This window comes from Chiloscyllium plagiosum, chromosome 48 (assembly GCF_004010195.1).
Source record: "Chiloscyllium plagiosum isolate BGI_BamShark_2017 chromosome 48, ASM401019v2, whole genome shotgun sequence".
Taxonomy (NCBI): domain Eukaryota; kingdom Metazoa; phylum Chordata; class Chondrichthyes; order Orectolobiformes; family Hemiscylliidae; genus Chiloscyllium; species Chiloscyllium plagiosum.
The window spans coordinates 4,992,442-5,014,028 of record NC_057757.1 but is presented as its reverse complement, the minus strand read 5'-3'; the positions used below and the strand labels follow the sequence as shown (position 1 = coordinate 5,014,028).

At 44.2% G+C, this 21,587-nt stretch overlaps 1 protein-coding gene across 6 annotated transcripts in view; it reads right to left on the bottom strand.

The window, feature by feature from the left end:
• LOC122544337 (GRB10-interacting GYF protein 2-like) overlaps positions 1 to 21,587 on the bottom strand; it is a 102,191-nt gene that overhangs the window by 31,428 nt on the left and 49,176 nt on the right. For 4 of the 6 annotated variants that reach the window (XM_043683521.1, XM_043683526.1, XM_043683527.1 and 1 more), the window contains 11 exons: positions 21,302 to 21,342; positions 20,431 to 20,604; positions 18,273 to 18,490; positions 16,580 to 16,715; positions 13,897 to 14,094; positions 10,603 to 10,760; positions 9,889 to 10,051; positions 8,551 to 8,717; positions 6,062 to 6,159; positions 4,044 to 4,151; positions 55 to 155 (listed from right to left, as the gene is read on the bottom strand). In XM_043683521.1, coding sequence (XP_043539456.1) covers positions 55 to 155; positions 4,044 to 4,151; positions 6,062 to 6,159; positions 8,551 to 8,717; positions 9,889 to 10,051; positions 10,603 to 10,760; positions 13,897 to 14,094; positions 16,580 to 16,715; positions 18,273 to 18,490; positions 20,431 to 20,604; positions 21,302 to 21,342 — 1,562 coding nt within the window. The remainder of the gene's footprint in view (positions 1 to 54; positions 156 to 4,043; positions 4,152 to 6,061; positions 6,160 to 8,550; positions 8,718 to 9,888; positions 10,052 to 10,602; positions 10,761 to 13,896; positions 14,095 to 16,579; positions 16,716 to 18,272; positions 18,491 to 20,430; positions 20,605 to 21,301; positions 21,343 to 21,587) is intronic. The other 2 variants (XM_043683524.1, XM_043683525.1) reach the window with 2 other exon arrangements.

The window sequence follows — 21,587 nt, the reverse complement described above, 5'->3', positions numbered from 1 at the left end:
CTATGGAGCAGCAAATGCTGTTCAAAACCCCATGAAATGAATGCGGATCCTCACCTGAGGGCTGTGAAGCAGAGGTCGGAAGGTCCCAAAGAGACCCAGTTTCGGGCACAGACATGGATCTGTTGATAGCAGGAATCAAATTTTGCTCTGCACACCTGTGAGGTGGGGGACACAAAATGGAGGAGAATTTTCAGGTGGGCAGGTGGTCATGATTAGATAAATAAAACACGCTGCACTGGGGAAATAGTCCAAACCATTGTTCATTCTTGCCTTCAGAATGAACAGAATACTATACAATCACGGTCACTGCTTAAAGATGACTGAACAAGTCAAACTGCGATTGTCAGCACTCAAATCTGTGCCAGTGTTTCATAATTCCACCCAGCAATCAGGAAACCTGCTCGAAAGCCCAAAGGGAAAGCAAAGCAGCCACACACTCTTGCGATCTGGTGAAACATTATCCAAATCGAAGAACTATTTTCACGTCAGAGAATGCAGTTAACAATTCTTAGATCATCTATTCCACATCAATATAATGTCGCCTATTTAAACTACCCTCCTTTGTCACAATTCATGTCAATTTCCACCAAACTCTGCTGACTCCACTTCCACAAAGGGAAGGATGCCAACAGGCTGGGATAATACCATTTTTGGGCAAGACTTAAAAAGGATATTTCTGTCTGGGTCTTAATTTAAAAAAATCTATTCCCACCTTTCATTTACTGGGTTTGTAACAACTTATACATTCATCCACACATTCTGCACATTGTCATTTTTTTTAATATCAAAACTATCTTCATGTTCATTAAATAAAGAGCCAGGAAATGGATAAATGAGAAGAGCTGGCAAAGTGAAAACCAGAAATAGGAAGACTGATGGTGGAACAGTGGGGGTCTCAGGAACAATTGCATGATGATAAGAAGCAACAAGAGCAGAGATTCCAGTAGCACAAGTAGACAGACTGGCATTGGACTTATGTGGGACTCAGGAGTGGCAGCAGTGAGGTTATGAGGAGCAGCAAGGAGCAGGTCCCTTTTATTTTTTCTTTTCTTGTCAGAGAAAGTCCCCTAAACTGAGGAGATTCCCTAGGTTTCTCTCTCTTCCTTAACCCCGCACTACCGACTAACTGCAGTAGTGCTTATTTTTCCCCAGTACTCATGCTGTGTGCGCGCATGTGTAGGACACAATGAAAAACAACAGGTGTGTAAACCTATTTGTATTCCACCACCAGGAAGAAAGGAAACACCCGAATGGCCATTGACAAGCAATGCCCTTCTCAAAAGGCAGTAGGTCCCTTTTAAACCTTTCCCATCTCATCTTATACCAATATCCTCTAGATTACGACTCTCCTACCTGCAGGGCAAAGACCACAGCTATTCACCCTCTCTATGCCCCTCATGAATTTATAAACCTCTAAGTGTCACCTCTCAGCCTCTCCTTATAAACTCAAACACTCCATGTCTTGGTAACAACATTGTATATCTTTCTTCCACCCCTTCCAGTTTAATTACATCCTTCCTGTAGCAGGGCGATCAGAATTGAACGCAGTACTCCAAACACAACCTTACCCATGCCTTGTAGTTATTACGTGATGTCCCAACTGCTGTACTCAATGCTCTGACCAATGAAGGCAAGCATGGCAGTACCCAATCTCAGAATCATAATTAACTGATCAAGCATCAACTACACCTTGCAGAAGAGAGTTCTAGACTGAAAATACATTTGGTGTGGGCAAATTGCTTCCTAATTTCTTTCTTAAAGTCTATAAATTAGAACCAGCCATATGTCACCGAGTCCCAGATCAGTCAACAGGTGAAAGCTAATTCTCAGTCTTCCCTCAGTTCCCCTCAATATCTTGAACTTTGATCAAATGCACCCTTTATCTCCAAATATCAGGGAATTAAAAATTTGCTATTTAAAAATTTCAACAAGCCTGAAAGAACACAGTATAACACAAACTTTTATATTTGCCTCCTTTTATTTTCACCTCACCCAGAACACACATGCCTGCATGCGCTCTGTGGAAAATCAAGCAGAACCATGAAGCCAAGTCAGTCCAACATATTCTTCACAACACCATCCTTTATTCCCAACTCCTCCACCGCATCTGAGCCCAGGATGACCAATTCCACCACAGGTCACACCAGATTGCCGCGTCCTTCAAAGACTGCAATATCCCCTCCCACATGGTTGATGCCCTCCAGCAAATCTCCTCCATTTCCTGCATCTCCGCCCTTGAACCCCCACGCCTTCCAATGCAACAAGGACAGGACCCCGGTCCTCACCTTCCTACCCCACAAACCTCCCTATACATCGCATCATCCTCTCCCACTTCCACCACCTACAAGTAGAGTCCACCACCAGGGATATATTTCACTCCCCACCCCATCAGCATTTCAGAGACCATTCCCTACACGACTCCCTTGTCAGATCCACACACTCCCACCAGCCCACAACCCACACCCAGCACCTTCCCCTGCCACTGCAAGAATTGCAAAACCCGCACCCTCACCTCTCCCCTCACCACCGTCCAAGGCCCCAAAGGACCCTTCCACATCTGACAGAAATTTACACCTACTTTCACCAATGTCACCTACTGTATCCATTGCACCCGATGTGGTCGCTCTACATCGGGGAGACAGGACGCTAACTTGCAGATCATTTTGAGAACATCGCTGGGACACCTGCACCAACCGACCCCGACCACTCTGTGGCTGAATTAATTCAACTCCCCCTCCCACTCCACCAAGGACATGCAGGTCCTGGGCCTCCTCCATTGCCAAACCCTAACCATCCAACATCTGGAGGAAGAATACTTCATCTTCCACCTTGGGACCCTGCAACCACACAGGATCAGTGTGGATTTCACCAGTTTCCTCATTTCCCCATCCCCCACCTTATCCCTGTCCCAAGCCTTCAACTCGGCATCACCCTCTTGACCCGTCCATTGTCTTACCCATCTATCCATTCCACCCTCCTCGCCAACCTATCACCTTCTCCCCTATCTACGTCTACCTGTCGCATTCTCAGCTACCTTCTCCCCAGCCCCACCTCTCCTCCCATTTATCTCTCAGCCTCCCGGCCCACGAGCCTCATTCCTGATTAAGGGCTTTTGTCCGAAATATCGATTTTCCTGCTCCTCAGATGCTGCCTGACCTGCTGCGCTTTTCCAGCACCACACTCTCTGCTCTGATCTCCAGCATCTGCAGTCCTCACTTTCTCCTATATTCTTCACAACAGTCTACTGATAGAAGAGAATGGAATACACAAGTCAACTAGCACTGCGAGTCTACAATGATTAGATTAGATTACATTACAGTGTGGAAACAGGCCCTTCGGCCCAACAAGTCCACACCAACCCGCCGAAGCGAAACCCACCCATAGCCCTACATTTACCCCTTACCTAACACTATGGGCAATTTAGTATGGCCAATTCACCTGACCTGCATATCTTTGGACTGTGGGAGGAAACCGGAGCACCCGGGAGGAAACCCACGCAGACACGGGGAGAACGTGCAAACTCCACACAGTCAGTCGCTTGAGGCGGGAATTGAACCCGGGTCTCTGGCGCTGAGAGGCAGCAGTGCTAACCACCGTGCCACCGTGCGACACAATAGTGTTGTCTAACAGCAGTACACCTTTAAGAGACAGGCTCACGATATCACTTCCTTGGCAGGCGACCAGAGAATAGATAAGTCCCAGATTCCATCTTGGTTTGAAGCATTCTCCTTATGGCAACTGAATAGCTGTTGTAGCCTTCAATGCCACATTACCCATGTTCCTAGTTTATGTTACAAGACAATCATTGATGATTCTCATCTTGCTGGAGACTGAATAAACTCAGGTGCCAAATTAACTGTCATAACTGTTTAGTTTATGTCGATGGTTAAGAATATTACACACGCAGTTTATACATGAAGTGCAAATCCCTGTTATATTACATTGTTGCTGTCAAGTGCAGCAAATCCAGAGTTTTCTAACTTTAATCTACAATTATTTGAAGGTAAAACAGAACAGTTAGTGCAACTATTCCATATCACTACCTTGATTTGAGGGCCTGGATCTGCTGCAGGAACACCACAAGTTGCTGTTGTTGCTGGGGCGTCATGTTTGCCTTCTGCTGTAGCGCACACTGTACAAGCTGCTGCCGGCTACAAAAACAAGGAGAGAGCCATTATGAATTTTGTATTCAGCTTTGGAACATGTTAGTTTCTCTACCTGTGAATGGGGTTGGTTGCTTTGCTCACTGGAAACACACCCATCAAGACAAAGACAGACGCAACGAGGCCAGGCACACGCCACAGTTACAGGAGGAGTAGAGCTTCCTTTGTCTAGACCAAATTCTCACTCTGACGTGCAGTGCTGCCGCTGCTACCAGCACTCTAATTTATCAGGTGACCATTTCTCATGCATCATATATTATAAAATAACGCGGAGTTAGAAGCTATAGGCATTAGGCAAGGAACAGAATCCACCCAAGACATCTCAGGATGCCTTTAAGTACATAATCTGAAAACAAACCCACATTAGAAACTTGCGTGGAGTTGAGTGGTTAGAATAGTTTTGGGAATGGCAAAAGTGAGTTACAACATTGGCTCTGAAATTCTATTCAATAAACCTGATAAAACACGGGCTATCTACAGAATATCAATTAGCAACGAGAGCTGCTGAGGTGTTCTAAGGTCCCAAGTGCTTCCTTTAGGGGAGGGATCCTATCACCTCTATCCAGACTTGCTGACATGTGACCTCTATCCAGACTTGCTGACATGTGACTCCAATCCCACAAACAGGTGGTGAGTTCAGGGGACACTGACCAATCTCAACACCAAAATTAGATTAGATCACAGGGTGCAGACCAGTGGATGGCCACTGAAAAGTTTGGTGTTGGGGGGGAGAAAGAGATCAAACCTTTCTACTTTTGTGCCAAAAGCATATGATGTGTTTACCAGCTAAGGTGCAAAATATTTCATTGCTCTCCATCCAGTTCCATTCCAGGTAAAATACTGTCACTGTTCATGCCCACTCTCAGGTTGAAGGTGAGGCAGCTAGGAAATTTGCAAATAATGCTAAGTGTTCTGCTGACATCCCAGAGACATGCAAATAAATGACTGATCATATACCTGATTCAGTAGAGCCAAGCAAAAATCTACATCCAATTAATAAAATTTGAGAATAATGCAATAACTGATGGACAATGCCGTCACCTTGAAACATTGGCCCACCTTTTCTCTTTGCAGGTGTGGCTGGAGCAATCTGTTATTTCAAGCGAACAAATTTTCAATGGGAACATGCACATGAGTGTTACTCTATGTAAAGCACAAATGCTCTAATAAACCTGGAAACCCCGTAGTTCAGAACCAGGTCACGCAGCCAAGGACAAAGTTTCCCTCTTTTCCACCAATACAGGGTGTTAAGTGAATCCAGATCTGAGTCATAGTGGGCCCTCCTTGCTCACACCACTATTCCCAACACATGAAATCATCAGAGACCAATAAATGCGTCATGATGGAAATAATCAGATGACATTAGTACAGAAGAAAGCTGAAGTCCATCTCTGTTAGCTTATGATTTGCCTCAACTTGGGCATGCTAATGGAAGCTAATAATGCAAAAAGGTGTTCCACTGCGCAACGTTAACACTAATCATCCCAGCCAACACATAGCATTCATAAAAGTTTGGACTGAAGAGTGCAGAGACCATGGTAGCAAATGACTTGACGACATTATGCAGCAAAGAGAGAGTGTTTTAACTTGGGGGCCAACAATCAATCCACTATAGCTGAAAACAAGTAAAAAAACGAGATGCAACTTAGAGAGACAGGCTTGCAAACCATCTGTGGGGCCCAAAAAGGCATTCTGGGCCAGATTAGCTCTGTATGGACTAATCGAGCATCACTCTCACATCTCAAATAGACACCCTGAATTTAAAGTAACATTGTCAAACCATTGCATGACATCCCTTGTGTGACACTGTGGTGGGTTAGTAAATGGCAAAATGAAAGATATTGCAGGTCATGGGGTGCCCTGTACTTCACAGAGTACAAGAGATCTGCACTTCTTACCTGTTTATGAGTTGCAGAAATTGCTGGTATTGAAGCTGATGATACAAGGCAGCTGCCAACTCCCGCTGCTTTTTCAGTCTCCCCTGGTCCATATCGCCCTACCAAGACCAAACAAACTCCATTTGAAAAAAAATAAACTCCAACTTCTCCGCCTCTCGAACCAACATGTGCTCTGAAAAACCCAATTCTGCAAATAGATTGCTCGGTCACCTTTACACTTAGGTTTTACCACACGCAAATATTTGTACTGGTTAGTCTTGTGAGACACCTGTGAAATGCAGATAGGAAGAAAAATAAAATGAAAAAAAAGTGGTAAATAATATTAAACACAAACTTTACAAATAAAATTCAAACTAAAGGTCTTTATTTGAAGCTATAAATTTGCTAAGTTACTGGCCAACGGGGAGATTTGATGGATGGAAGATAATCAAGTAAGCTCCTTTAAGGGACAGGAAGAGATCATGGGACTGGAGTCTGGTTGGTTTTAATCTGCACTGATGTCCAGGCATGGCCCACACTGGAACCAGTGACAATGGCGTTGGTTCAATTTTTATTTTAACAAGATATGCCTGTGATTTTAGCTTCCGAGTCTTGGGTAGCACTTCCTATCACAAACTGATGTCTAATTTTTACAGACAACGTATGCCTCCTACTGGCTGACATAAAGCAGCATTTTCTGCAGGGCTGTGAGGAGGCCACAATTCCACTTGACTGTTCTCTTGGTTGATGGCTTACAGAGTAAGGGACAAGCTTTAACAAAGGGAGGATAAGGACTGACCCCCCCTGACCAAAAATAAATTACTGTCAACTTTACTCCTAATGAGAAGGATGCAATGACCAAGTGGCAACCTTAAAAACAGTCAACTAGCAGAAAGGTCAAGAGATTAGAATGATAATGACGATCCTGCAGACCACAGGGGTGTTAAAACATCAGACTGCTGACTTGGGTCGAGGATAGCCCATCCCTCCAAGGAGAGGTAGTTACCATTGGGCATGCACTCACTGAGGCAAGGGGGTATCAAAGAGAAATACAATTAGACAAGATCACAGTCAATACACTCGCCACTCAAGAGTGCCGATGAACAATGGGCACTACATTTAACAAAAGGTACATAGTCGGCTGTTAAGCACCAAGTAGTCTGGTGGCTATGATAAATGCGATAAAGATGCAAATCCTTTCACTGTAAGGGAGCCGGTTGTTTGAGGGGGCCAAGATTTAAAGGTGGGATAGGGAGCACGTTGAGATATGGGCAGAAAATCAAAAGGCGAGGAAGCAAGAATGTCAACCGGCTCACAAACAATGTAGATTTTTACCATGCTACACTCTAACCCAACATGCTTTGTCAACAAGGCAGAAAACAAATGGTTCTGAAATCTGACACCTCCTTTGTGTGGCCAACAAACCAAACCATTGCAACAATTAGACAATCATGGTTTGTGCCACTATTTCAGTGTGTGTACAAGCTGTATCTCACTAGTCTCCCAAGCTAAACCACAGAGCAGATCCACAAGTTAACAATGTGTCAGCAGGAAATCACTACTATGTCCTCACTTGAATCATGTCAGTGAAATATGCTGACAAGAGAGAAGCCTCAGCCACCCACATCAAAAATTAGCCATAATGAAATTCCTAGCTGGCTTTCCACAGAATTCCATCTCCCACTTAAAGGACACATAGACGCAGTCACGTTGATGCCTAGCTTGCTTTGCTGCCACCACCAATCAGAAATAAACCATCCATTTGTTAAATAATGAGAGAATGAACAGGTCAGCTTACGTTTCTGAGTTCAGCACTGGTACCAATCAACCCTAGAAATCATTTCACGCCACAGGTCTGCTCCACACATTTAAAAGTATTCTACAAAAAAAATACACGATAGCTTGGAGGCTGTGCAGTGATCTCAGACCATGGCTCTGAATGGTACTGAATCAGAACTTGAAGATTCAATCCTGCACCCTACATTTTTCTGGGTTGGGGGGGGGGGGTAATCTGCTCCCTGAAGAGACTACAGCATGATTTGGGAACTGGTAGGGCTGCCACCAAATTATCATTGCTCAAGTGCCTGCAGATTAGCCACTCGTCACTACAGCAGAGGGGAGAGTTGAGAGTTCAGCTCAATAGCACTCACTGGGGGACAAATTTTGGCATTATCAAGAGGTTGTGTTTCAAAGGGTTCACTGTCTCAAGTTATGCATGTGGAGAATCTAGCTAGGGTCTGTGCACCAGGAGGAGACAAAGCTAAAAGACAGGATGTGGTGAGGCGTTACTTCTCATTTTCTCCCCTCCACTGACCCCATTACAAGGTAATCTTGCACAAGATGGGTATTTGCATGGGGTGTGTGTGTGTGTGTGTGTGTGTGTGTATGTATGTATGTATGTATGTGTGTGGCATGACAAAACAGTATATAAAGTAAGGAATGTGGACTTTTAAATAAGCCACTAAAGTCAACATCCCCCTTTCAAATCCCAGCAAGGAATGCTTACTTACCAGCAACGGAGGAGGAGAGGGACCAGGAGCAAAAGGCACTCTTCCCCACATCTTAATCACATCCCCCAGCGGCTGGAAGCCCTCATCACAACCCCGTTTAACCAAGAGGGACATGGGAAAATATCCAGCTTGGAACCAGTCAGCCATTTCCTGCGTTGTAAACGGACCTGATAAAAAGTCAACATTTAATTTTAGGCTTCCCTGAATTGGAGAGAAATCAAGCAATTAAGTTCCCCTGCCCCACTGTTAAACCACACAATTAAACAATTAAACACAGTGTTGTGTTGTGTAAAGGAGACAAAGCGTTTCAGATTTCTAATGTCAGTCAGGCAGAGTCTTTCAAAGGCATATCTCACACATTGCAAGACTTACATTTGGTACCAGTGCTGACGAGGGTGGTGCTGGAAAAGCACAGCATATCATGCAGCATCCAATGAGCAAGAGAATCGATGTTTTAGGCAGAAGCCCTTCATCAGAAAGAGGCCTATGGGCCAAGGGGCGGGGGTTGGGGGAAGGAAGCTGGGAGTGCGATAGGTATGGTCTGAATGCGGTCTGGAATCCCTGTGGGATCAGTTGATTCCGTAGGCAGGTGGTGAGGAACGAGATGAAGCTGTGGTATGAGTGCCATTTATCTCTCAACCCCCTTGGCCCACAAGCGTCATTCCTGATGAAGGGTTTATGCCAGAAACATCTAGTCTCCTGCTCCTTTGATGCTGCCTGACCGGTTGTGCATTTCCCGTGCCACACTCAAACTCTGAGTGTAGTTTGAGTGTAGTTTTGCTCGCTGAGCTGGAAGGTTCATTTTCAGATGTTTTTTCACCATACTGGGTAACATCTTCAGTGAGCCTCCGGACGAAGCACTGCTGGTGTCTCCTGCTTTCTGTTGATGTGTTTGGGTTTCCTTGGGTTGGTGATGCCATTTCCTGTGATGATGTTATTTCCTATGGCAATGTCATTTCCTGTTCTTTTTCTCAGGGGGTGGTAAATGGGGTCCAAGTCAATGTCTTTTTTGATAGAGGATCCAACTCTGATCTCCCGCATCTGCAGTTCTCACTTTCTCCTATTTCATTTAGTACCAGAATGATCATCAAAAACAGTGACTTTGCCAATTTTTACGTTGCTGCAGAAGCTTTGACGCCAAGCACAGCAAGACTACATGCTCCCTGGATGAAGGTAACAAAATCTGGACAAGTTGGAAATCCGGCACGTGACGTTGTAGCCTGTGCAGTTGGTAGTTTAAAAAGTGACTTGAAGGCTCCCTCAGTTACCAAACCCAGAAACGCACCAAGACATTTCCGTTTGATTTTCAAAACGGCCCACTTCTGCTCAATTTCTTACCTTGGATCTCTCCCTGTGGATCCTTGTAGAACCATTTCATGGCTGCCTCATGAGAGAGGGGTAAGGCAGCAGCAGCTCGGTTCCTCTGATCTTGCATCATCTCCACAAATCGTTCATCATCCAGTGAATTGTCATGTAGTGATGCCACCATTTTCTCAGCCTCCTGCCACACAGAAACCACAACATGGGAAGGGTCGCAGCGAAGTTACACCCAGGTGGCCGCAAAAGGCTGGCATTACATATCTGAGGACCAGCTTTTCATTTAAAAGAAAATCGGGCTCAACTTCTGAGGATCGAGGAAAAGGGGTGGTACCCTTTCGCTTGGGAACATTGACCCACATCGGAAAGTTCTGGGGAATTAAATGTTTCATATTGCTACGTGGAAACTGGCTGCTGTGTTATCAGCATTACTACAGGGATTACTTTCAAAATTACGTCAGTAGCTGTAAAGCACATTGGGATGTCCTGAGGTTGAGAAAGGCACTATATAAATGCAAGCCTTCCCTTTATTCCAAGTTAAACTTCAGGGAATCCACATTCAGTGGCAATTCTTTGAACCGAAGTATCAGCAAGATTTTGAGAAAACTTTAATAAACCATCTACTGGAGCAGGTAAAAGGCAGCCTGTAATTGAGCCATCATTTGCAGGTTCCTGGATTTTCTACTAAGAATGAACAAGGCAGTCATGTGACAACATGTTCAACCCCCTCCTCACCTGTTCAAAACGTTTCATCCCATCGTCGTCATCGTTGTCCACTGGTGCGAATTCGGCAACGGTGCTGGGATAGGGAGGAGAGGAAGAAGGCGAGGACGAGGATAATGTGGACACTGTTGCAGGGCTTAGCTGAGCAGGTTGGCCCAGATTCACAGCTTCTGCATGGGAAGCAAAACATGACCGAGAGAGAGAAAACAAAAGGTCAGGACTCAGGACAATTTATTCCCCCAAAGCATAAGGAAGAGGGAAGAGAAATAGCAGTTATAGGTCTAAAAATGCACCTGAAAGACAATAAATAAATGGTCTGGATTTGTCTTAGTTTGTTCCACTTTTAACAGCTCACAACTGAAATGCCCTTTCTAGCTGCTACCAGTCTTATGTATTTCCTGTCATTTCTAAATTTTTCTGCACCTCAATAAAGAAGGGCCAGTCAGCACAGCCATTCTTATTCACTTCCTATAGCTGGTTCAAGATTGTGCTGGCAGAGCCACATTTAAAAGAAAACATTTTAGAAGTTGTTCAGATGTAGGGAAAGAGTAGGCGAGTAACGTTAACTAGATTGCATCCAAATAGTGTGTGCATATTTAGATTATATTTGATTAGATTCCCTACAGTGTGGAAACAGGCCCTTTGGCCCAATCAGTCCACACTGACCCTCCGAAGAGTAACCCACCCAGACTCATTTCCCCTCTGACTAATGCACCCAACACTGTGGGCAGTTTAGAATGGCCAATTCACTTGACCGGCACATCTTTGGACTGTGGGAGAAAACTGGAGCACCCAGAAGAAACCCATGCAACACGGGGAGAATGTACAAACTCCACGCAGACAGTCACCCGAGGCTGGAATTGAACTGGTACCCTGGTGCTGTGAGGCAGCAGTTCTAACCACTGAGCCACCGTGCCACCCATTTAATGGCTTACCAGTCCCCTTTCTGCACTATATTTTATGCTTTCATGAAAACTCCTAACAACTTCCATGCAGTTCCATCCAGTCCAGCAATCATCCTCTTCAACAAGTGCAGCAATTTACTAAAATTATTAATTAAAATATTTTACAAACTGGAAACTTAAAAGGAGAAAAAGTTTCTTCAGAACAGAGGATGGACAACAGGTTTGCAGGGAGAAACTATACCAGAGTATAAACTAGGGTTTATAACCCTAGGGATGGAAATGTGTTGCTGGAAAAGCGCAGCAGGTCAGGCAGCATCTAGGGAACAGGAGAATCGACGTTTTGGGCAATAGCCCTTCTTCAGGAAGAAGGGCTAATGCCCGAAACGTCAATTCTCCTGTTCCCTAGATGCTGCCTGACCTGCTGCGCTTTTCCAGCAACACATTTCCATCTCTGATCTCCAGCATCTGCAGACCTCACTTTCTCCTTTATAACCCTAGGGCTGTGCTGCATTCCAGGACTGGGCTGGTTATAGTAGCTATCGGCTGAAAATGCCATCAAGTGATCACAGAAGTTGCGATATAAATGCAGGCAGTTTCCTTTTTAATTGGCCCACCCAGCTAAGCTGACACTGCACTGTTGTACTGAGGGAGTGTTGCACTGCAGTGAATGCCAACGGATTGAGTCTTTGTGACCAATATTTTAGGCAATAATTACATACATGAATATTTTTGAGAGGGTTGAGAAATTAAAGCCAGCCCTTGACAACTACCAATACTGATAGTGCCATAGTTCTGAATGCAGCAGAGAACAGCTGTCCTGTGCTATTTCTTGACAGTTTAAATGAGAATATTCTTGAGATATTATAATAAAAAAAAAATCAGCAGATTGTTCCTACCAACTCCACTCTCAAAACAGGCACAAGGAACATGGAAAATTCAGGATAACTGGGGCAAAAAAATCAGGAAACAACTCTTGCATGCTGTACATTAAAACCAAGGAATTCTTAGCTGAATGCGGAGGTCAACATCTACACATATATAATGTACCTCAGAAGTAGTGGATGTTAAATGTTCCAAAGCTCCATTCTGAACAGGAGATAGAGGTTCTATGTGTACCCTGACCAACCTTTCTTACTTAAACACCGTCAAAACAACCAACCTGCCATTTCATCACTGCAGGGATGTTTCCCATTACACCAGTGACTACTTTAGACAAAATATTTCATTGGGTTTGAAATGCTTAAAACAACTGCGGCTGTGCACGACAATAAATGCAAGTGTTCCTCTCTAGGTAACCATCACAGCAGGGACTGTTCGAAATATGCCAATACCATCTAAGCATTTACAAGACCATGCTGATTTGCTCAATGGTCCACATCTGTGGGTAGGTAAGCCCAAAACATTTAAAAAAAACATTAAGTCACAGCACTGAACCAGAGGAGCAAAGGAAGCCATCTAGTCTGTGCTGGCTCTCTATATAGCAATACAGAATGTTTACATTATATTAAACAGATGACTAATCTTTTAACATTTGACTGGTTTCTTGTTAGGACACTATATTATCAGCTCTTCCTCAGGAAATGGGGAAGGGGCCTGTGGAAGTTTCACAGCTCTTGCTATTGTGACAAAATACTCAACATTAGGAAAATGTGTGTGGTGTGCGCATGCATGTTGTGCTTGGCTGGGACCTCCCGCATACTCAAGATGCCAGTGCCCTGCCCAGAATCAGTTTAATATTTTGACAAATCGGTAAGACTGAAAAGCTGCCAAGCATTTCACGGTTTGTCAATGTGACAGGGAAAAGGAGTGCCAGCGGGGGAAACTGGGAGCAGCCAAAAGGGAAAAGGAATGGTGGTCCTTGGTGAAGTGACTGGATATGTTTTTAAATGTATTAAACATGTGCAAAATCAGGCGCAAAGTACAAAATTCCCTCCAATCCTTCTGCTGACTCTGTGCTGCACTATGTGGTGCCCTCAAGATGGCTGCTGCATGCATTTTAAAACAGAACTGCGCAAGGCCTGTCTGTTGCTGAATGCTGTGGAGCCATCCAACCATGCAGCTTAGAGAAATAGCATTATAAACAATATGTATTCTAATACGGATTTTCAACAGCAATTAATGCACACATGGTTTTTTGGGGGGGGGGGGGGGAAAGAGGGGGGGAGGAAGAGACTCATTAATTTTTGCATTCTTTTGTTGCATCAACCAGATTTAGTTGATAACAGCAGAAGCTGAAAATATATTATTAAAATCTGAAGGAAGAAATGTTCGATGGTGAGGGCACACAGTTTGACATTGTTACAGGACGGCACATTTCCACACTGATTACGTAAGTGTCAAGCACCTCAGGTTACCCTTCCACTGACTTCGATAACAATTAGTCATTATTAGAATTTCATACCATCGGCAGGTTTGCTCTGTCCCTGAGCATCTGATGCAGAGTCTGACATATCAGGTTCTGCCCTGTGCACAGTGGGTTCACACTCTTCTGGTACTGCGAGAAACACTTCCTGGGCCTGTGACTCTGAGGGAGAGGATGATGAGCACGATGGCGAGACTTTGCCATTGTAAATCTCAGCTGGTAGATCGGTCTTGTCTGCTGTGAAGGAAGAGGTTATTCAGGAGCAAAACCCTTGAAGGACAGTGGGCACATAGATTAAACTTGAAGAGGAGAAGGAGAAAAAAAACACTACCTTGGCCAGCCTTTGAACATTAATCAATTTCAGACAGGGATAAATGTATGAGGCAGACAGCAAAAGCAATATTATAACTGGACTAGAGTCATGGAGTCCTACAGCCTGGTCCTTGCTAACCAAAATGTCCACCCACACCAACCCCACTTCCCTGCACTTGGCCCATACCCTTCTAATCCTTTCCTATCCACATATTTGTCCAAATGCCTTTTTAAACGTTGATGGTGTATCCATCTCAACCACTTTCTCTGGCAAATTATTCCATATGCATACCACTCTGTGTAAAATATGTTGCCCCTCAGGTTCCCTTTTATTATTTCCCCTCTCACTCTTGATTCCCCAATGCTGAGAAAAAGACAGTATATTCACCCCATCCATGCCTCTCATGATCTTATACACCTCTATAAAAGGTCCCCCCTCAGTCTCCTATGCTCTACAGAAAAAACGTCCCAGCTTGTCCAACCTCTCCCTATAACTCAGACCAGAGTCCAGGCAACATCCAAATAAATTTCTTCTGCACTCATTCCAGTTTAGCTACCCCTACGAGCTCTCTGCGGAACGTTTCAGAGAACACCTCTGTGACACACGCACCAACCAACCCAACCGCCCTGTGGCTGAACACCAACACCCCCGCCCACTCCGCCAAGGACATGCAGGTCCTTGGCCTCCTCCATCGCCAGACCATGGCAACATGACGCCTGGAGGAAGAGCGCCTCATCTTTCACCTTCCAACCACAAGGGATGAATGCAGATTTCTCCAGCTTCCTCCTTTCCCCTCCATCCACCTTATCTCAGTCCCAACCCTCGGACTCAGCACCGCCTTCTTTACCTGCAATCTTCTTCCCGACCTCTCCGGCCTATCAACCTCCTTCCACCTATCGCATTCCCAACGCCCCTCCCCCCATCTTTTATCTTAGCCTGCTTGGCACACCTTCCTCATTCCTGAAGGGGCTTATGCCCGAAATGTCGATTCTCCTGCTCCTTTGATGCTGCCTGACCTACTGCGCTTTTCCAGCAACACATTTTTCAGCTCTGATCTCCAGCATCTGCAGTCCTCACTTTCTCCTGCCCCTACTAGCTATCCACATCTGGAATAACGTGTACAATTCTGGTTGCCCAGCTACAGAAAGGATGTTACTGAACTGGAAAGGGTGCATAAAATACTTTCAAAGATGTTTTCGAGACTGGAAATAAGGAGAGGCTGAATAGGCGGGGACTTTCCTCCCTGCAGGATGTTGAGGGGTGATCTTATAGAGAGTTATAAAATCATGAGGGGTATGGATAAGGTTTCCCCCGCTCCAGGGTAGGGGAGTCCAAAACTAGAATGCATAGGTTTAAGGTAGAGGGAAAAGATTTAAAAAGGGACCGAAGGGACAACTTCTTCACATAGAGGGGTGGTGCATTTATTGAATGAGCTACCAGAGGAAGTGGGCGAGGTGGGTACAATTACAACATTTAAAAGATATTTGGACAGGTACATGGATAGGAAATGTTTAGAGGGATATGGGCCAAATGCAGGCAATTGGAACCAATCCAGTTTGGGAAACCTGGGATGGCATGGCTGACTTAGCGAAGGTTCTACTTCCGTGTTGTATGATGCTATGACTCCAAGTCATGAATGAGCTGTAGTGTGACTTCTGCTGAAAGATGCACACCAGGGGTTAAGACAGGTCAACCGTTACACTCTCTGCAATCAATTGGCCTGCCATTACCATCTCATCTCACCCACTTGATCATTTGGAGAAGGTGCCAGGTCAAAAATTCCTCCCTTCCAAAAACAATGCATGTGCACAGGAAACTAGATCATGGAGAGATTGCTAGGAGGGTGGTGGACATGGGGGCTGGCGAAAAGGATGTTAAAAAAAAAATGGACAAAATCCTCATGATGGCGATTACATCAAAAGACTGGACGATTTCCAAGGTTCAGGGCACAGGAAATCTATTCCCTGTACTGCCACTTGGTGCCCTCAGCACACTTCCAACACTAATTTGGAGCACGAATTCATTCTTTCTGTTTGCTGGACAAAGATGATTGTCCCGGCAGTGCAGGCACCTTGCTGTAAACCAATATATTTACTGCTCACTTGGTTACCGGAGCTGTTCCAGTGCTGTTCTATCTGCATCAACACCATCCTCAGCGGGTGTGAGAGACAGACATTTATCTCCAACGTCTCCATGCTTCCCCCCCTCAACTCTGCTGTTAAGTGGCTGCATTTGGTTCACAAGTGAGGAGCAGGGCCAAGGGAAAATGGGGAAAAAAATACTGTTGTAAGGGGCTGCTTGCAGAAAATCTTGAAGCATGAGAGAATCCTAAGCACGAATTGAATTACGGTTATCTATAACAACGATGCTGGATGCCTTGAACTGATGAGCATGTATTACTCTGGTTACCTGCATCCTCGTTTTCTGTTCTATCAGGTTCTTTATAGAATTCCATATCATATTCATTTTCTGGTCGTTCATCCAATTCATCTACTCCTCGAAATTCAAGTTCCTGCTCTTCAGGAATTGGTTCTTTGGAACCTTTCTGTTTAACACAGCAATTAAGAATTAGCTAGGAAAACAGCACAAGAAACCGGATGGGTGCTTTGCAGAAAGCTGCAAAAACTACATTAAATAGCAATTACATGACAGAAACAGGTCATTAGGCCCAGTGAGTCTGAGCTGGTGTCTGCGCTGAACATGGACCTCTTCTACCTTAACACATCTCACGTTTCCTTTCTTCATGTATGTTCACTAGCTTCTGTTTAAATGCACTAATGCTACTCGCCTCAACTAGTCTGCAAAATAATGAGAGTTTTATTAATGCTTTACTCAGAGCATCACAGAGCCTGACAAATATGAGGCCATTCGGCTCCTCTGATCTGCATTTTAACTCTATCCAAATGGACGGGTTCTGCAATACCGAATATCCTTGCCGAATGTAATTCCTTAGTCCTGAGATTTTCATATGACTCCGAGACAACCTTTCGGGGAAGACTTTCATATTTCCCTTTCAAACGAGGAAATGATTCCTGCCATCACTCCGAATGCTCTATTCTGATGATTCTGTCCTCCCTTCCTCTGGACTCCTCCCAACGAAGAAAATAGCTTCCTCCCCATAAACCCAATCAATTCCAATTATAAACATCTCATTTTTCTCAATCTAAAGGAATACAAACAGTCCATAGGCTTATGAATTAGGAGTAAGAGATCCTTGGGCATCTGATCAGACGCAACCTATCCTTATAATTAAATCCTATTAGCCCCACTAGCAATATGGTAACTTTCTGCCCTCTCACCGAAAAACCAAATGTCCCTTTTGACATTCAAACTGCACTGGAGTTAGCTCATCTCAGCTCAAGACACTGACAGTTAGCACTGTACAAGAGAAGGTTAAAGGTGTGTGAATTAACTAGGGCTCCTGTGCACACATATAAAAATGTGTGATGGCAAAACAGTGATCAGTCTATTAATTTCTATCCACCTGGAATTGCTTGGACAAGCCACTAGGAGATAACAGCATAGTGGCAATATCACTATACAAGCAAATCGAAAGTCCAAGCTGCTTAATGCACTAGTGCAAAGACCAGTGACAGAAATTAAATTCAATTAATAAATTTGGAATTGAAAAATGACCTAGGTAATGCTCTGGGTCCTGGGCCCAAAATCCTAATATCTGCCATTGTGGAATTAAATTCAATAGAAATTGAGAATTAAGAGTCTAATGATGATTGGTGAATTGGCGTAAAGATTCAGCTGTGACGTGAGGAAGAAAATCTGCCACCCTTACCTAATCTCTCAATTTTACTTAAGGCCACAGCAATATGGTTGACTCTGAGGGGGATGGGCAATAAATCCAAAGCCCGCACTCTGAATGAATCAAAAAACTTGGAGCACCCGTAGGAAAACACACCAGCAAAAGTCAGGGCCACCAGATTTCGAGGGAGGGGTGCGGAGGTGTCATTCAACAGAATTAATTGCATTTATCTATTCAAACCCTGGAGGGTTGAGAAAATATTGCCTACAGCACATGTACAGAGAAACATCTGCAACGGTCACTCATTCCTCTGCCATCCCACTTCAACAGCCAAACATTCTGTACCTTTAATGACATGAAAGCCCCAGATGAATCAAACGTCCCCATTTCCTCTTCTGCATCTTCTAGGCACCACTCAGGTAAATTATCCTTCTCATCCTCGTAGCTTCCACTACCAGTCCTTCCCCTTCTGTAGGTACGCTCCTCATCTCGCTCCCGGAAGTCAAAGTCAAACCTTCGCCGCCGATCAGCATGGTCCCTCCAGCCTGCCGAGCGAGGACCATCTGCAATAAGCGGATAAGGTTGAGAATGGGGACGGACACACACAATGGTAAGGACATATATCAGCCTCTCAATTGAAAAGCACTGCAAGATCTCATGGTATTTAGTGCCAGTCTCTAGCATTACAGTTGGCGCAGTAGAATTCAAGACAGAAAAATCTTTGAGTTTGTCCCGTCAAATCCCAGAGTGGGTTTATAAACTTTTACATATAGAATGCTTTACAAAGTTGAAAAGCTTGCCCTTCTTCTGAACATTACCCAAGATAGAAGGATCTGATGCACCTACAAAACACCTCCCCTTTGAAGTAACTTCAAAGTTAGATTTCAAACCGTATGACAACAAGTGATAGTGCTGGATGGAGAAGAGCTAATTTCTTCTGGGCATCCAACCAAATGAACTCCTCACATTAACTTTCTTTGGGATCTTCCAACCTGTAACTCCATCTTGAAAGTTTGACACTACCCTGATTTGGAACTAAATCCACTGGTTCCTTTACTGTTGCTGGGTCATTAAGCAACTTAGAACTCGAACTCCCTCCCAACAGCACCATGGACTGCAGCAGCACAGGGCTGAAGCTCAGTCACATTCTCAGGAGCAATAAAAGCTGTTTTTTTCTTCCCAATGTTGGTCATATTCTCCATTTAACAAAAAACCTAAAACCTGCAAGTTTACAGGGACCTTTATGTTTCCGATTATCCAGTCATGATTCATTCCTTCTTTGTGCCAATACATCATCGGGCAACTTCCCGGGAGGAAAGAGTTCCATGAGGCACCTAATCAGAAGACTTGCAAGTTAGACATGCTTGCATTCTTACCCCAGACATGGCATTAGCTATATAATCAAATATGCTCTTTATTCAGGTATGGCTTCCCATCATAAAGCCACAAACTTTCAATGCTATGCAAATCAGTTCTGGAAAACTGACTCTCTACGGTTCCAACAATTTCAAAAATCCTCTGTCAGGCTCCAGTACTATCCACTTTTGTTACAGATGCGGTGTACCTATCACTGCGCCGAGAACATAGGTGCCTATTCTTTTTTCATGTACTTTAATTCATTCCAAGGTTATTTAAACCTACTGCACAGACTGATGACTTTATTATGCTATCCTATCTTGAAGCTGTAACTGCCCCAACACACAGTGGAGCCCCCATATCCGCAGAATTGGCTTCTATGGTTTCAGTTATGTGCCATTTACCGCAGCCTGAAAATAGTAACATGGAACATTCCATAACCAGGGACCATGGGGCTGCCAGGGAGGTAGATGATAGGATTCACTACTAACCACGGTTTGGAACGTATAACCCGCAGATATGGGGGAAATTCTGTATAACTAACGGATACAGTTAACAAATAATAGCCAATTCCACATCTTTGCCACCATGATTCCCTGCATAGAAAAGTCAGTGACTTCAAACCTTTGCAGCTTTTCCTTTGTTGCTACTGCACTTCAAATTTTCTATTGTCTTTACTCTCCAGGTAATTTTAAATTCAAAGCAGTTTAACCAGCTCTTTTCCATTCAAGTTTGCCTTCATAATTCTTAGCACTGTGCTTCCATCAAAGGCATTTTAAATGTCTTCACTTTACTAGTTTTAATCACTTTCAAATCCTCCAGTGAAGCCTTTGTCAATCACCATTCTTAAAATGTGGTTACATAGGTCATTGCCTCCCCCAATTATTATTTCAACAATGTTTCAGCTATGCCAGTTAAGCACCTGGTCTGTACATCTTCCTAATGACTGCCTTTAGGAAATATAATGGCCAGATGTTTTTACTTGTTCCTTACCCTGAACTTATGACCTATAATTAGAGCCCTCTGTCCATCCTAGTCCTTAATTCGACAGCAAATCCTGCTATAAATGCCCCCCTGCTACATCAAACACTGCAAAAGATACTCTAAAACTATCTGGCACAAGTTGGAAATGGGTCTTCTGTGGTACCTGGACTTGGGGGCCGCCACCTCTCGCCTTCTCTTCTTGCTCCGGCTGTCCTCCAGCCTCCGTCTTCCTCTTCACCGTTTTGTTCTTCTCGAATGGCTCGCCAGTTCTCGCTGTCAGAACGTGCAAAATCCTGTTTGCGTGACGTGGGAGCTACTTCCTCAAACCCTACCCGTACTTAAAGGAAAGAGGAGGAGAAAAAGGAAGGAGGAGGAGGAGGAGGAGAAAAAATGTTGGGAGGGAGGAGAAAGAAAGATGATAAAGTCAGACTTTCAACCTGCCCAGCCAGACTTATAACTTGCTCAGCCAAAAGGGTCTGCATTTAACTTTAGCACCGAAATTTCACCTTATAGAGGTTTACAAAATTATGAGGGGCATGGATAGGATAAATAGGCAAAGTCTTTTCCCTGAGGTGGGAAAGTTCAGAACCAGACAGCATAGCTTTAGGGTTAGAGGGGAAAGATATAAAAGAGACCTAAGGGGCAACGTTTTCACACACAGGGTGGTATGTGTATGGAATGAGCTGCCAGAGGAAGTGGTGGAGGCTGGTACAATTGCAACATTTAAGAGGCATTTGGATGGGTATATGAATAGGAAGGGTTTGCAGGGATATGGACAGAGTGCTGGCAGGTGGGAATAGATTGGATTGGGATATCTGGTCAGCATGGATGGGTTGGACCGAAGGGTTTGTTTCCATGCTGTACATCTCTATGACTCTATGTTGATCCATCCGGATTATTCTGAAAGTGAGTTTGCCTAATAACTGATGAGTGCATAAAGTTTCTTAGCAATTTGTAAAAATGTAGTCTCAATCACTCTGGGGTCCAGAGAGGACGCAAAATGAATCTTATTTCCACTAAAGCTCAAACCATACCTCCATCTCGACGCCCAGGCTTCTCAAATCTTCTGTCACCCCTGTGGAAAACAAAGAATTGGCAGTTGGAAAACAAACACCCAAAAGTAGAGAAACGTCAAGAATGAAAAGACTGCCATATGACCATTTAGTATTGCTCACCATACTCGCACTCCCAGCTGACCATACAAAAGTACGGAGCAACCTCATATCGTGGTGAGAGTTGTGGGATTCACGCGCATAATTGTGAATGTTATTTGTTGAGTTTAGGTTCTGCTTTTTTAAAATAAAAATAATTGGTGGATTT